The sequence below is a fragment of the Mizuhopecten yessoensis genome, unplaced genomic scaffold (assembly GCF_002113885.1).
Source record: "Mizuhopecten yessoensis strain PY_sf001 unplaced genomic scaffold, ASM211388v2 scaffold1063, whole genome shotgun sequence".
Lineage (NCBI taxonomy): Eukaryota > Metazoa > Mollusca > Bivalvia > Pectinida > Pectinidae > Mizuhopecten > Mizuhopecten yessoensis.
In genome coordinates, this window is record NW_018403859.1 from 488,593 (window position 1) to 503,905 (window position 15,313).

At 36.5% G+C, this 15,313-nt stretch overlaps 1 protein-coding gene across 1 annotated transcript; it reads right to left on the reverse strand.

The window, feature by feature from the left end:
- Positions 1–799: 799 nt before the first annotated feature.
- On the reverse strand, positions 800–14,743 carry LOC110456828 (myoblast growth factor receptor egl-15-like). The gene is made up of 12 exons (XM_021507824.1): positions 14,680–14,743; positions 13,090–13,272; positions 12,462–12,725; positions 12,282–12,329; positions 10,434–10,615; positions 9,431–9,635; positions 9,195–9,314; positions 7,433–7,587; positions 3,520–3,636; positions 3,148–3,262; positions 2,807–2,900; positions 800–2,325 (listed from the first exon to the last, which is right to left on the reverse strand). Exons 3-12 carry the CDS (start codon positions 12,712–12,714, stop codon positions 2,193–2,195), a joined length of 1,422 nt encoding a protein of 473 aa, XP_021363499.1. The 5' UTR covers positions 12,715–12,725; positions 13,090–13,272; positions 14,680–14,743; the 3' UTR covers positions 800–2,192.
- Positions 14,744–15,313: the final 570 nt, after the last annotated feature.

Here is a 15,313-nt window from a genome sequence, read left to right on the forward strand (position 1 = left end):
TTTGCAATGGCTATGTCTTGTCTTGCGGATGTATAACATCACAGAGAGTTATAAAGCGTTTACGCTAGCACTGACCTTTTCGTAAAAAAACTTTGAATCAAAAGCAATATTAGTAGGTAAGTAATGTCAAGCATAATGGAGACACGTTCATGAATGAAGCTTCAAGTTACAAATCAACAAATGCATTTCCCTGATACAAAGTGTATTCTTGACATGTCCTAATAGGAAATAGAGATATTGTTAGCTCTGCTTGCGACGTCCTCATATGACCCTAACAGTTGCGAGAAGGCTTAATCCCAAATAACAACAAAAATCATGTGTTTCTAAACCCATGTAGTATGGTAGCGAAATTCTGATGGCACGTTTAAAGAGACCATTTGCTATGTATACTCCACAAAAAGAAACGTTCCTTGCTTTTCTTTCTTGACTTACTTTGGACATTAACTTTGACACAAGTATTGCGTACACCTTTTCTTCGAGTGACACAACTGATATGTCAGAGAATAGTTTGTCAGGTGTGACATTGACGTCCTCAATCTGTCAATCATTTGTCACTAACGAGGCTATATATATAGATGGAAAAGTCGTTTGAAATCAAAGAAAGAACTTCAAACATTTTAAACCCATCTGTAACATGTTTAGGTTGTGTGGTTATATGAATATAACTCCTTATCCGCCCCACCCATCCTTTCTTTTGTGCCACAAACAGGGTCAAGTGACTCTGTTTATGTCTTAAATATATACCACAGCTGTTGTAAAATGAAAACTTGTTTGACAACAACACTCGAATTAAAATATCATCACATTTAATTTGAATCATATATATCATCCTACACATCATATGCAAATCAATGTATTCCTAAATATATACACATTTATAAAAGTATACCTTCAGTAAACAATATTTTTTTTATTTTCATTGTTTTTTATATTTTTAAACACCGAATTTGCACTGACAGAAAGTCATGCGGTGAAATGGAGAACGTGAACAGCTTAGCTGTATTCAGGATGTATAGGGTAGGAAGGCAGTCAATCATGTTCTTATTATACGTACCATGCATCGAATAGTACTTGCATCATATTAACATTAAAAAAGTCATCATCAATGATATCTAGAATTGATATCAACATGTGTTCACAAATACATTAGGAGTCCCTTAAAAGTTTGCTTTAAAAAGACAAATGACGGGATTCCTTGGTAGACTTGTTTACAGCGGCCATTTGAAGTACTGTTGTAGTGTGGTCAGATCATGGGAACGCATGTTTTAATGCTGACAGTATCAGTCGTTGTGATGGCCCCTCGGAGTAAATGTAGTCTGTCCCTGTGGTCTCTTGTTTTAATGTTGATAATAAACAGACCCTGTGATGACAAGTGTAGCCACAGTAGTCACGTGTTGCAGTCATGAAGTAGGGTGACTATAATCTGTCCTTATATCTCAATCCTGGTAATATGATGACCTATAAGTTGTTATAGTATGTCTCTGTGGTATCCGTCCTGGTGATGACCTTATGCAGTTGTTTTAGTCTGGCCTGGGGGTCTCCGTCACGGTGATGACTTTGTAATGTGGCTGTAGTCTTTCCCGTTGGTCTCCATCTTGGTGATGACCTCGTGGAGTGGTTGTAGTCTGTCCCTGTGATTCTTGTGATGATCTTGTGAAGTACTTGAAGTATGTACCTGTTGTCTCTTGTTTAAATGTTGACAAAAGTCAGTCCCTGTGATGACCTCGTGGAGGGGTTGTAGTCTGTCCCTGTGATTCTTGTGATGATCTTGTGAAATACTTGAAGTATGTACCTGTTGTCTCTTGTTTAAATGTTGACAAAAGTCAGTCCCTTTGATGACCTCGTGGAGTGGTTGTAGTCTGTCCATGTGATGTCCTCGTGGAGTGGTTGTAGTCTGTCTCTGTGATGACCTCGTGGAGTGGTCGTATTCTGTCCCTGTGATGACCTCGTGGAGTGGTTGTAGTCTGTCCCAGTGATGACCTCGTGGAGTGGTTGTAGTCTGTCCCTGTGATGACCTCGTGGAGTGGTTGTAGTCTGTCCCTGTGATGACCTCGGGGAGTGGTTGTAGTCTGTCCCTGCGTTTTCTTGTTTGAATGTTGGCAAAGGTCTGTCCTTGAAATGACCTCGTGAAGTGGTTGAAGATTGTCCCTGTGGTTTCTTGTTTTGATGTTGACGATAATCAGTCCCCGTGGTCACTGCGTTGCGTAGTAATAGTAGTCGTCCTGGCTCGAACTGAAGGTGCTGCTGATTTCCTGAACGATGGCGGAAAACTTCGGCCGTGACGACTGTTTATCCTGCCAGCATTTCTTCATTAACTCATAGTGCCTGTGTAAGACATACGCATACAGTAACAGTATCTGCAGAGTTATGCTCCCTTCTGATTGATAGATTAATCGATGATATAATAAAAAAAAACCTAAGCATGTCAATAATACTTCGCGTATTACAAAAAATGATAAATAACGACTGAAATGTATAATTATTGATATTTATATAAATTTGATACATACACCCTTTCAATCTCTTTGTAGTAAATAATAAATATTAGAGCATATGTTTACAATTTCCAATAACCATCACATAGTACATTATTTTTACATATTAGGTACACAATATATAGGCATATAAATCTTGTTTCTGTAGTAGGATAATTATGCCAATTCAACACGTAGGACACCAGCAATTTTCTAATCAAGTAATGAAACACGCCTTAAAACCGCCAAGGTACCGATTTGTAAAGTCCCTTCTTGTATGTTACCGCGATAAATGTTAAGTTAACATAGGTCACAAGAAACAAATAACTTACATGTCAGCGCAATATTCAGGGCGGCTCATACGGTATCCATTGGTAACATTGGTGGCCACGTCCATGCTCCGTATCCCGGGATACGGTGTGTCACCTGTCAGGTCAGCAGAATACGTAACACATGAATGAATGATCAGACACTTGCACGGCAAAATGTGTTTATTAATAGTACTGTATATCATATGTTTGAATCATTGTTAAATCGATGAAATACCTACTCATAATGCATATTAAAATTAAAAAAGCCCATAACTCACAAAATTATGTTTCCAGCCTGAACTATTTGTATGTATCCAGATGGACATTTCTACATATTTTAGGTATACCAATCTCCTACCTACCAAGACTGAATATTTCCCATAAGACGATTCCGTAGGACCATACATCACTCTGCATTGTAGCGTCCTTCAATGACGTCATACATTCTGGAGCCATCCATTTGATTGGTACTTTTTCCTACAATGTAAAGTAGAACGGTTTACCTTCACCTAACCATTTAGCATAGAGGCGATCAATAAGAGAGACTTTACCTTAAAACTCTATTTTGAATTTCCTGTTAAGCATGTTCACTATGGTATGCAATGAATGTTGAAATTCTCTTTCCTATAAAACCTTAAATGATGGCTTAAGAATGATCCTCTTTTTGTACGGCTTGACAGAAACATGTTGCAAACATGTTGGACCTGATATCACCGTGAGGTGACAACACTGACCTTTCCAGTGTCACCGTCTTGTTGCTCGGTTTCCCTCGTAGGTCCAAACCCTGCGACTTTTGCTTCTAATGACGACGCCAGAAGAATATTTCTAGCAGCAAGGTGACGATGAATAATCTAGAAATGAAACAGTTGTCTTATTAACTGTTAAATGTATTTCTCCACGTCTACTATAATGATAACACTTCGTAAATATAGCAGATTAAAAAAAAATGGTAATTTTTTCAGCAGACTGTAAGCATTCCTGAAGGAACAGACTGTGTCTTTCCGACTTTTTTATTTATTTTTTTTTATTTCAAGCTGAATTTATTAGCAGGATTGGTAACAAAAACCTTGCCAAGTCCTTATTGATGAGCTTATGAGGACTGGTAACAAAAACCTAACCAGATCCTTATTGATGATCTTATCAGGACTGGTAATAAAAACCTAGCCAAGTCCTTATTGATGAGCTTATCATGATCAGGACTAGTAACAAAAACCTAGCCGGGTCCTTCGCGATGAGGTTATCAGGACTGGTAACAAAACATAGCCAGGTCCTTATTAATGAGCTTAACAGGACTGGCAACAACAATCTAGCCAGGTCCTTATTGATGAGCTTATTAAGACTGGTAGCAAACACCTAGCCAGGTACTTATTAATGAGCTTAACAGGACTGGTAGCAAAAAAACCTAGCCGGGTCCTTAGTGATGAGGTTATTAGGACTGGTAACAAACACCTAGCCAGGTCCTTATTGATGAGCTTATTAGGACTGGTAACAAACACATAGCCAGGTCCTTATTAATGAGTTTAACAAGACTGGTAACAAAAACCTAGCCAAGTCCTTATTAATGAGCTTATTAGGACTGGTAACAAACACATAGCCAAGTCCTTATTGATGAACTTACCAGGACTGGTAACAAAAACCTAGCTAGGTCCTTATTAATGAGCTTAACAGGACTGGCAACAAAAATCTAGCCAGGTCCTTATTGATGAGCTTATTAGGACTGGTACATGTAACAAACACCTAGCCAGGTACTTATTAATGAGCTTAACAGGACTGGTAGCAAAAACCTAGCCGGGTCCTTAGTGACGAGGTTATTAGGACTGGTAACAAACCATAGCCAGGTCCTTATTGAAGAGCTTATTTGGACTGGTAACAAACACCTAGCCAGGTCCTTATTAATGAGTTTAACAGGACTGGTAGCAAAAACCTAGCCGGGTCCGTAGTGATGAGGTTATTAGGACTGGTAGCAAAACATAGCCAGGTCCTTATTGATGAGCTTATTAGGACTGGTAACAAACACCTATCCAGGTCCTTATTAATGAGTTTAACAGGACTGGTAACAAAAACCTAGCCAAGTCTTTATTAATGAGCTTATTAGGACTGGTAACAAACACATAGCCATGTCCTTATTGATGAACTTACCAGGACTGGTAACAAACACATAGCCAAGTCCTTAGTGATGAACTTATCAGGACTGGTAACAAAAACCTAGCCAGGTTCTTATTGATGAGCTTATCAGGACTGAAAACAAACACCTAACCAAGTCATTATTGATGAGCTTATCAGGACTGGTAACAAACGTCTAGCCAGGTCCTTATTGATGAGCTTATCAGGACTGAAAACAAACACCTAAACAAGTCATTATTGATGAACTTATCAGGACTGGTAACAAAAACCTAGCCAGGTCCTTATTGATGAGCTTATCAGGACTGGTAACAAACACCTAACCAAGTCCTTATTGATGAGCTTATCAGGAATTGTAACACTCGCCTAGCCAGGTCCTTTCACAGTAAGATGTATCGACGATGTGCTGTCTTTGAATATTAAGAAAAATATTAATCACATCGATTAAAGATACCATTACATCTTAGAAACATTGACACCACAGACACGTCAACTTCAGCCGCTTTTCTCGAACTTTACTTTCAACATGACCAACAGGGACGGCCTACAACTAAGCTGTACGATAAAGAGGACTTTTCGTTGATAGCAACATATCTGCTTCCCCTACCAACAGCTTTAGGATTTCGCCGTAAATTTATTACAGCTTGTTCCGAATATCATAACGTTCAACAAAGGGTTTCCTAAGATGCAGGTTGATGTAGACTACGGACAACTTTATTATCGTCAACAGCAATTCACAGCAAGCGTCGCCATGTAAATCTTTTCTTTGTTCATATCTTGCCCTAGTTTTATCGATTTTGAGCTCGAGGTTTGGTTTTGTTGTCACTTCGGTATTCTCTTGTTTTTTTCTTTTACAATCTATAGACATGATAAACATACTGAAAACACTATACATTATACATTTAAAACAGTTATTGCATCCTTTAAGATATACATAGAGGACCTATATACGTTTTTCTTTTTTAAAATTAAAGCATATCCCGAAATATCATCAAAACCAGAATTCGTACTTAAGATCGATAACGCCTGGACAAATGTTAACACGACGGCAAGGATATTACAAGCAGATGATAACGCCTGGACAAATGTAAGCACGGAGACAAGGATTATACAAGCAGACGATAACGCCTGGACAGATGTTAGCACGACGACAAGGATAATACAAGCAGATAATAACGCCTGGACAAATGTTAGCACTACGACAAGGATAATACAAGCAGATGATAACATCTGGACAAATGTTAGCACTACGACAAGGATAATACAAGCAGATGATAACGTCTGGACAAATGTTAGCACTACGACAAGGATAATACAAGCAGACGATAACATCTGGACAAATGTTAGCACTACGACAATGATAATAAAAGCAGATGATAACGCCTGGACATATGTTAGCACGACGATAAGAATAATACAAGCAGATGATAACGCCTGGACAAATGTTAGCACGACTACAAGGATAATAGAAGCAGATGATAACGCCTGGACAAATGTTAGCACGACGACAAGGATGAAACAAGCATATGATAACGCCTGGACATATGTTAGCACGACGATAAGAATAATACAAGCAGATGATAACGCCTGGACAAATGTTAGCACGACTACAAGGATAATAGAAGCAGATGATAACGCATGGACAAATGTTAGCACGACGATAAGGACAATACAAGCATATGTTAATGCCTGCACAAGTGTTAGCACGACGACAAGGATAATACAAGCAGACGATAACGCATGGACAAATATTAGCACGACGACAAGGATAATACAAGAAGACGATTACGCCTGCACAAATGTTAGCACAACGACAAGAATGATACAAGCAGATGTGATCGCCTGGGCAAATGTTAGCACGACGAAGCAGATGATAACGCCTGGACAAATGTTAGCACGACGACAAGGACAATACAAGCAGATGATAACGCCTGGACAAATGTTAGCACGACGACATGGATAATACAAGCAGATGATTCATCGATGAAATCAAATACGTAAATCTTTGTCTTAATGAAAACTGCGGTAGTAGCAATGAAACAAAACAAATAAGCATGATAAAAACCGCCAACGTTTACATTGTAGAAGGAAAATATTCGCAATTAGTTCATTATTGTGGTCATAAATATTATTCACTATCTTCATTAACCCACATTTCTCGAACCATTGTGTGGTAATCCTGTCTTGCAGCGGTCCAAATCTCTCATGGCGATCAAATGAGAACCCAAAATTTCAAGATAGAAAAATTGAAGTCACACTTATCACACAGCTTAGAAGTGAACCGTCCCTGTTGTTCATATTGTTAGTGAAGATCAATGAAAGCATCTGAAGAAGAAGGATCTATAGTGTAAGTTTTCGTTCAGTAGGTGTAACGCCGTTATCAAAAGACAGCACATCGTTGATATATCTGAAAGTGAAATGAAAGGATTTGGCAACTACAATGAACCTTGTTGAAATGGTAAATTAAGGTGGGGAGGATGTAAGATGCAACACCATTTTGTTTTGTTTTATTGAATCAAGGCATACCTGTTTTGAGGCGAGGTAATCCATTCCTTTAGCGATGTCAAAGGTCATTCGAAATAAGGTGTCCACGACACTGTCCGTCATCATTGTTCGCCGATTCTGCAGCCACGTCCTCATCACACCTGCCTCACACAACTCCAACAGCATGAATGGACCAACTGAATAACAAAAAACAAACCATTGGCTATACAGCTATACTATTAATGTTCGTTCATAACAAAATGTCACATGCTCAACATAACGACATATTTCGCTGAAATACTCGCTTACTAATAACTAGAATGCGACATTTGTTGTTTTGTACTGTACTGTTGTCTTTTCTCATTGATGTATATGTCACAGTTGACTACGTCACAGGATTTTCGTAGCTTCACTCGAGTCTAAACTAGTTAAGCGTTGAAGGTTGATATAAACGATTTAAAACGCCAGATATTTGGAAGGCACATCCCGCTGAAGTGATATAAGCGGTTTGTTACATGCCAAGATAAGTGCAATTATCATATACTACATGAAGTCTATATTCAATCTGCCAGCTGAGAAACCTTTATCCACTGTCGCCGTCATTTTTGTTATCCTGAATGATGACTGGGGTATCTTTGCGATAATTTATGCCTTTATGATATATAAAGCGATATTTTGATATTAAAAGCGAAGATTTGAATACAATTAATGATAGAAATCAAATTATATCACAGTTATGGCATTGTTCATCAGACTTAACAATCAAAGATATAATAGAAAATGGCCTTCTTAGATATCTCAGTAAAAGAGGGTTCGGTTAATGTAGATCGAATTGCAGGGCGTAATTTTCAATATCACAAATGATAGAAATGTGTGTTTTATTGTTTCTGATGTGGTATTATCCCTGGTTGGTACATTGTACATGTAATAGGTCATGAGTACAGATCTCAGTTTACTAAAATCAGTCATCAATTGTAACTATCCATCGTATTACCCTCATGCACTCGACTTTCCCGATCGCATTTCCCTAATTCGAAGTCTCTTTTGAAATATAAGTCAGAGGCACAACATATACGTTCCGAGTGACTGAAGCAAACGACGCCAATGGTGCAGACCCCTGATGGCCTTCACTGATGTGCTATTGTTCTCGTTTAGGTATAGAAAAATATGTGAATTGTCCCTGCCGAAAGAAACACTATCAATATCATACAAAAATCGAGTCTCTTTATACACAGGTAATAAATGTATTAATTTGTATACGGAAACGTGTTACACAAATATTGAAAACAATGTTCTAACGATAAAGGCTTCTAGAATGTTGGTAGCATTAGCACATTAGTGAACTATGCTTTTTACACTTTTTAGCGTTTTTGCGTAGCATTTTTCATTGATCTGAGGCATATCTCTCGCTATCCATACCAAGTGTAAACTGGGGCAAAAACGTCCAAAATACACCGCACGTTGATATCATTTCTTCGTCAGATTAACCGACATTTGAAGATATTATTTTAACCAAAACATTTAAAATTATATTTTAAAAGTGTTTATGAGATAATAAAATATACATTTTAATGTACGAAAGTGCAATATTAACTCCTATGTATAAATATCAGCGGATCATGATAATGTAGATATTCGTATTTAGGCAATTTATTTCACGTAGGAATTTAATATTTTTTTTAAATCTAATAATCGTGCAAATTTCATCTTCTTTTCATATCTAGTTCAATATGTGTTTTCTATGCAGTTTCATGGATTTTCTTATGAAAGAACAATATTCAAAATGGTAAATATAAATACTTACGTGGTTTGTTATCAAGGACAGCTCCAACGAATTCAATAACATTGGCATGGGAACCAGTCTTTGTCGCGAAGAAGTTTATCTTAGCATTCATTACCAATTCGTCTAGTTCGGTATGTGACTCTGGAACACAAACAACAATGAAATCAATATGCATTCAAGGTAAAAAGAAAACAACAAAAAAAGAAGTATTTTCCTCGGTAATATTGGAATGAACACTAACGTCATAGATTTCTTACCCTTTAACACTTTGGCAACGACGATCTTTCTGTTGTTCTTTTTGCAGTTTTGTGAAGCTTTGAAAACGTCAGCAAACCGTCCCGATGCAATCTTTTCAACTAGAGACACTTTACCATGATGAACCTCCCACGCCTGGTTCTCATTAAAAACCATTTGACCATACAGATACACATCCTCATCACCGACATCCGAATAGGCCAGGTTCTGAACGGAGCCAACATGAATGATTAGGTACTTGTGAAATGTCATCAATGTTTGAGACGACAATAACATTGGAGATAAAAAAGGGAATGCCAATGTGTCAACAAAAACCGCAAACCGAATTCAAAATCAACTAGAGAAAGAGAGATTAACATAGAGTAGAGACCTTTGAAAATGTACAATAAGATCAGATATTACGGAAGGGCAAGCATATTCTGCTTCAATGGATATTGAACATAACAATATATAGCTTTTTTTCATATCATACAGTTACATAGAAAACTCAATCGGGACCATAATACATCTCCGACATCTTTATCAAACTGCTTTACTTTCGCTAAATGTCGATATTTATCGCGTATTACCTGCACTAGTAAGCATCACACTCAATCTTATCTCAATGTTAATCAGTCTTTACCCCACCTATTGTTAAGATAAACGTCAAACACAGAGCAATTAATACCACATTTAAGAAATTTTGCTTGTATCGTTCACCTTGGAACTTTACATAAAGTCCAAAAGCGAGGTATTGCTAAGCAAGATATTCAGAAAAATGACAACAAATATGCAGGAGAAAATTTGGTGTTGAATAAAGGCAGCAGATTAGTTTAGTTGCTTTAGTATGAAAATAAATCGTATAATTAAAAGGTAAAAATAAGAATTCACTGTTAATAACATTATGTTCACGTTCACGGTGTAAGCATCCTACTGAGTCCAATTTGTGTAAGAAAACAAAATTACATTAAAATTATTATTCTTATAATTATACATTGTAGAAGATTATCAGTTTAAAATATTTACCGCAAATGACTTTCGTTCTTGATGCTTGTTGACCTCTCTCGAGTTGTTGTAGGTGTTAGATCGCCGACGCCTGGTTATCCGCCGCTGTATTTGACCGTAGATTGATTCCTTGTAGCGATTGAGCTTGCCTGTCCTCCAGAGCACTATACCAGCTATTAGTAAGCCCACAAGGATCAGCATAACTGTGGAAATGTATTGATACATGATAGCACACTAATTAACAGATCGGCCCTGTTTAACATACACTATACACATACAAAACATACATTATCGCGAAACAACAACAACAAAATATATAATAAACAGTAGAAAAAAGTCAATGAATATAAGGCACCGACGAATTGATTCAAAGTCGCACTCATATATTACAGGAAACATAACAACCAAATGTGAAACAGGTTAAAAATAACACCGCACTGTGTATCATCCACTTACGTGACAACTTTAGGTCTTCGCTTAACATTGCTTCATCATAATTGACTAACTCACATTTAACACATTGTAAGGTGTTGTCTGCGTACGTAGTAACTAATGAATGCTCTCAACATGAAGAATAATTATTCAACCTGACGGATCAAAACACGTCCTAGTACTGAATATTATGGAACACTAATGTTTATGGGGTTTTTTGCGAGATTGTAAAACAACTAGAAAGACTGTTCTAAGAAACCGTGCGTCTAATGAAGGTTTTACGTAATATGACAAAAACACTTCTTATTTACCCTGATCAATGTTTAGATTCCTCATATGTTAAACATGTGAGCATAGTTTCCGTGAATATGTGATGTTAAACACATATAATGAATCCAGAAAAAGAGACTTTCGTGTGCGTGTGTTCTAATGTTTTTTGTAAGTACAGACATGATTGTTTACTGCAGCCATATCCAGTGATTAAAAAAGTCGCGTTTTATGAACAAGTATTTGATGTCCTCGTAAAATTTACACTCGTTAGAAAATTAATGATTAATTGACGCGCGTTCAATCTACATTAACTGCTACGGACTACTAGTCAAGCCAATGAGAGTGATTGATATCAAATCATCGAACGTCTTTCATAATTGTTGTAATACACACAGTAATTGGGTTTTTTTTTTATGTTTTATGACATGTGTTTGACTGTCCAATTCTAAAATATTTGTTGAGAGTCTACCGAATCATCAACGCTGTTGCAGAACTCAAGGACTGACTATGACACTTGTCACGTTATCTTTTATATTTTTAGTAGAAAATTGGAAAGTTTATATATTGAATATGCCCAGGAACTAAATTAATCATCCAAAGTTGTCTCAGCAAATTTCAATCACGGAGATAAAAAAAAAAATGTTTATTGAATCCATTGTTTTTGTACGGCAATACTGTTGAGATAGGGCCCATTTTCTATCTACTCTTCAAACCAAGCCAATATTAATGAAATCGGGTAATTTCAAAGTGATTACCTGAAAATTTGTCTATCCTCTATTTTTCATCCCGCACAACTTGTTAACATCAAATGTTTGGTCTACGACCTCGCTGATGCATATTCGTTTGATGAAATAAGCATTTATTTATTTAATGGGTAAGATAACAGTTTACTAACACTAGGGCGGTGTTGCAGCTGGTGGACTATAAGTAATAGATGTATTGACCTTATTTGTAGAGGTTCCACTAAAACATTTCGTCCATGACGTGTTATTATAGTAGCGTATTATCAACGATGACTCACTCTTCTTTATTGTTAAGAGATGGGTAATTGGCTGTCTTACTCAATCTTTTGGTAAAATGTGACGCTGGTGACATAATATATTGGCCCCTTCCCATGTGCTTTATTAAGATTAGTAATATATTTTTCTTGTTAACTTTAACACATACCTATAGTTATTCCAGCAATAGCACCAGCTGATAAACCTTCATATTCTCCTGAAAGTGATAAAAATATAATAAAAATGCTTACATTTTAAACAATTGAAATCGCAATTAAAAGAAATAGTATATTAATTTTGCAAACATCATGCAAAAATGTTCCTTTTTCTAGAATAAATTAAGATCTACCTGTAGTGAATGTGATTTTGACTGGGTCACTTTTCTCATCCCCGTACTCAACCACGAACTGGGCGGTGTACGTAGTTTCCGGATCCAGGTTACCCAGCGTGTAGTATTCCGAGTCCTTGTGTACGTGCATTGTTCGTGACTTTCCAGACACGTTATACATCAGTAGTATGTCTGTTCGGTCGTAACAGCTCGGTCCCTGATGCCATTGGAAATTGGCGCTATACGACGTTGTACCGGTAACCGCCAGATGCATTGGTCCAGAATCTAATTCATATAAATATATATGCATAAAGCGTGTATCCATTTCAATTTGAAAACAATTTTGATAATATAAACAGACAGCCTTGATTAGATTTACAGCATTTTCTTAAGAAATAGAGCCTAGAGACTTACATTCTTCCATTCCACTCAAAGATCTTAAATCGTCTACCTTTGAAAGAAATATTAGTCATCAAAAAATAAGAGTGCATTCATCTAGGATGAAATTGAATTCCAACACTGTTGTAACTTTCTCGATTCGATCTTAATTATTGTCATTTCAAAATTTACATGTATCAACACTTTTGTAATTATTTTAAAAGACAGCATGCTTCGTGCATATACAATACTATTCTACAGAAAGTATTACCTGGAAACGCCCAAATGAACTTAACATCGCTGAATTAAAGACTTCGATGTCAATGTTTGTCACTTGTGTGGGAAGGTCATCCTTGGAAACCATGAACCAGCAGTTGTTCACCTCAAATTCATGATAAAAATAATAGCATTCCCCATCAGAGGTACACGCACCATCTTGGAGACTGGGTTTTCTCTATTTAACAGAGAAAAACACAAACACTACCTTTATATCAAATATATGAATTAAGCTAATTGATTTAATACATTGGTTGTGACGTTGTGGTACATGCAAATTATGTCTTTATATATTGTCTCTAAAATAAAGTTCAGCCAGGATAAATTTATTCATCTTATGCATGATATTTAACCACTTATGCGAAACTTATTAGTTTCCACTGCTGACTTTATGAAAAACGCCTTTTTAAACTATATTGTTACCTGTATATGTTGACTTAACGTTCAACTCAGTGAGCAGCTACGGGTCGAGTGCTTTCATTGGTCAGTGTTTGTAAGTTCATGCTAGCTAGCATGATCGTCCTCACAGTTTCGTTAATGTTATAATTCTTATTTGCCGAAAAAAACATATTTTCAAGACAGATAATTTTACAAGGACGAAAAAGACCGATTTTTCGAGTAATTAAGCATGGCATCATGATTAGAATTAATTCAACCTTTTCTAAGTTACATAATATGAAAACATATAAAAAGCATTTGTTGTAGTGGACTAATGTAATATTTATCAGAGGAATGCGAAGCGTCATGTGTATTTTAACAACAGGAAAAGATGATTTGTAAATATTTGATATACTATTAATCCAGCAGTATTAGGTAAATGTGAATTATTCAGTAAGAAATAATGTGTTTGCTTTTAGATGTCCGATTTGAATTAGGGTAAATATAACTATAACTTAGGTACTCATAATTGGCTTTGTGCTTCACTCAGGTAATTGTAGTCATGTGCTAATGGTAAAAGCGAATCCTTGCGTGAGCGTCGTTCGAACACGTACGTGTTGAATATGTATAGTGAATGTACTTGGCAAATATCTCGATTATCTCGATTCTGTCGATCAAATCCTACATGAAAGTCTAGCAAGTCAGACATTTGAGGCTGCCATTTTGGATTCAAAATTTGATCCGTTGAAGTTGAGGACGAAATAAATCAATTCCAATCCGTAAAATATGGTTTCAGCATATGCTTTTATATATTACTATATATTTTTACATTTTTCAATGTTTAGTTGTGCCATAGGCCGGTTTCCTGGCCTATGAATTTGCAAAGCCTACTACAGTGCCAAAATAATAAAAAGTGCCCCCACCACCACTACCGCCACGAATTGAAGGAATGCAATTACCATAGCGAATCACATCTAGAGGAGTGTGTCTAAATTGTTTGACAGCTACACCACTGTTCCATGGCTATTTGCGTGCTAGATTTGATGCTATGGTGTTCTAGGGTATTGACGCTATAGTATCTTTTACCATTGGTATTGCTTATTATTCTAACTGAAATTATTTGAGGACTACATTTCAGCAGGAGCCACTATTAACAACTAAATGCGTAAATGTGTAATGGTTTTTAAAACAAATATGAAAAACTTACTTTCGTAATATTTCCATGTTCACTGCCAGAGTGAAACACTTGATCCGACTGATTGGCAATTAACTTCCACTTGAATTTATGGATCCCACTATGTTTGTCAGATGCTAGAAACAAAACTCTGTAAAGGCAAAATGAAATAATGTAAAATTCTCCTCGAAATTAATTTCTTATATATTTAACAATATCACAGGTATGTGTTCATCCGACGTCTCAAATTGCACGAGTGCACTACGCGAACGGATTTATTTCGCGTGGGTTTTACCCCAATAAACGATGGACACATACTAGTAGCATTGTTATTTTTATTTCATACCTTCAATACTATTGTTAATATTCAGTTTTTTCTTCTTTTAAATTTGAACCGAAATAGCGGTGGAAAAATGACGTTTTAAGGGGAGAAAAGGACGTTATGTACACACAATAGTGTAAAATGACACTTAGATGTTCAGAACACCTACTATTTTACTTCGTCCATTTGATCAGCGGATGACAACAGATCGTTTCTAACCTAAAACAGTTCGGCTGCTGGTGTATTGCAACATGTTTTAATATCACAATGTGAGATACAGGACCGTGTAATGCATCGTCACAAAAGACAAATTTACAAAGCAAACATATGTAATTAAACAATTAA

Excerpts from the sequence above, each read along its gene's own strand:
- LOC110456828 (XM_021507824.1), bottom strand. The coding sequence starts at position 12,714 with ATGCATCTGGCGGTTACCGGTACAACGTCGTATAGCGCCAATTTCCAA. Across the intron at positions 9,636-10,433 it reads AAGAACGAAAGTCATTTGCG|AACCTGGCCTATTCGGATGT; the intron begins GTAAATATTTTA and ends GGCTCCGTTCAG. Across the intron at positions 9,315-9,430 it reads CGTTGCCAAAGTGTTAAAGG|AGTCACATACCGAACTAGAC; the intron begins GTAAGAAATCTA and ends TTTGTGTTCCAG.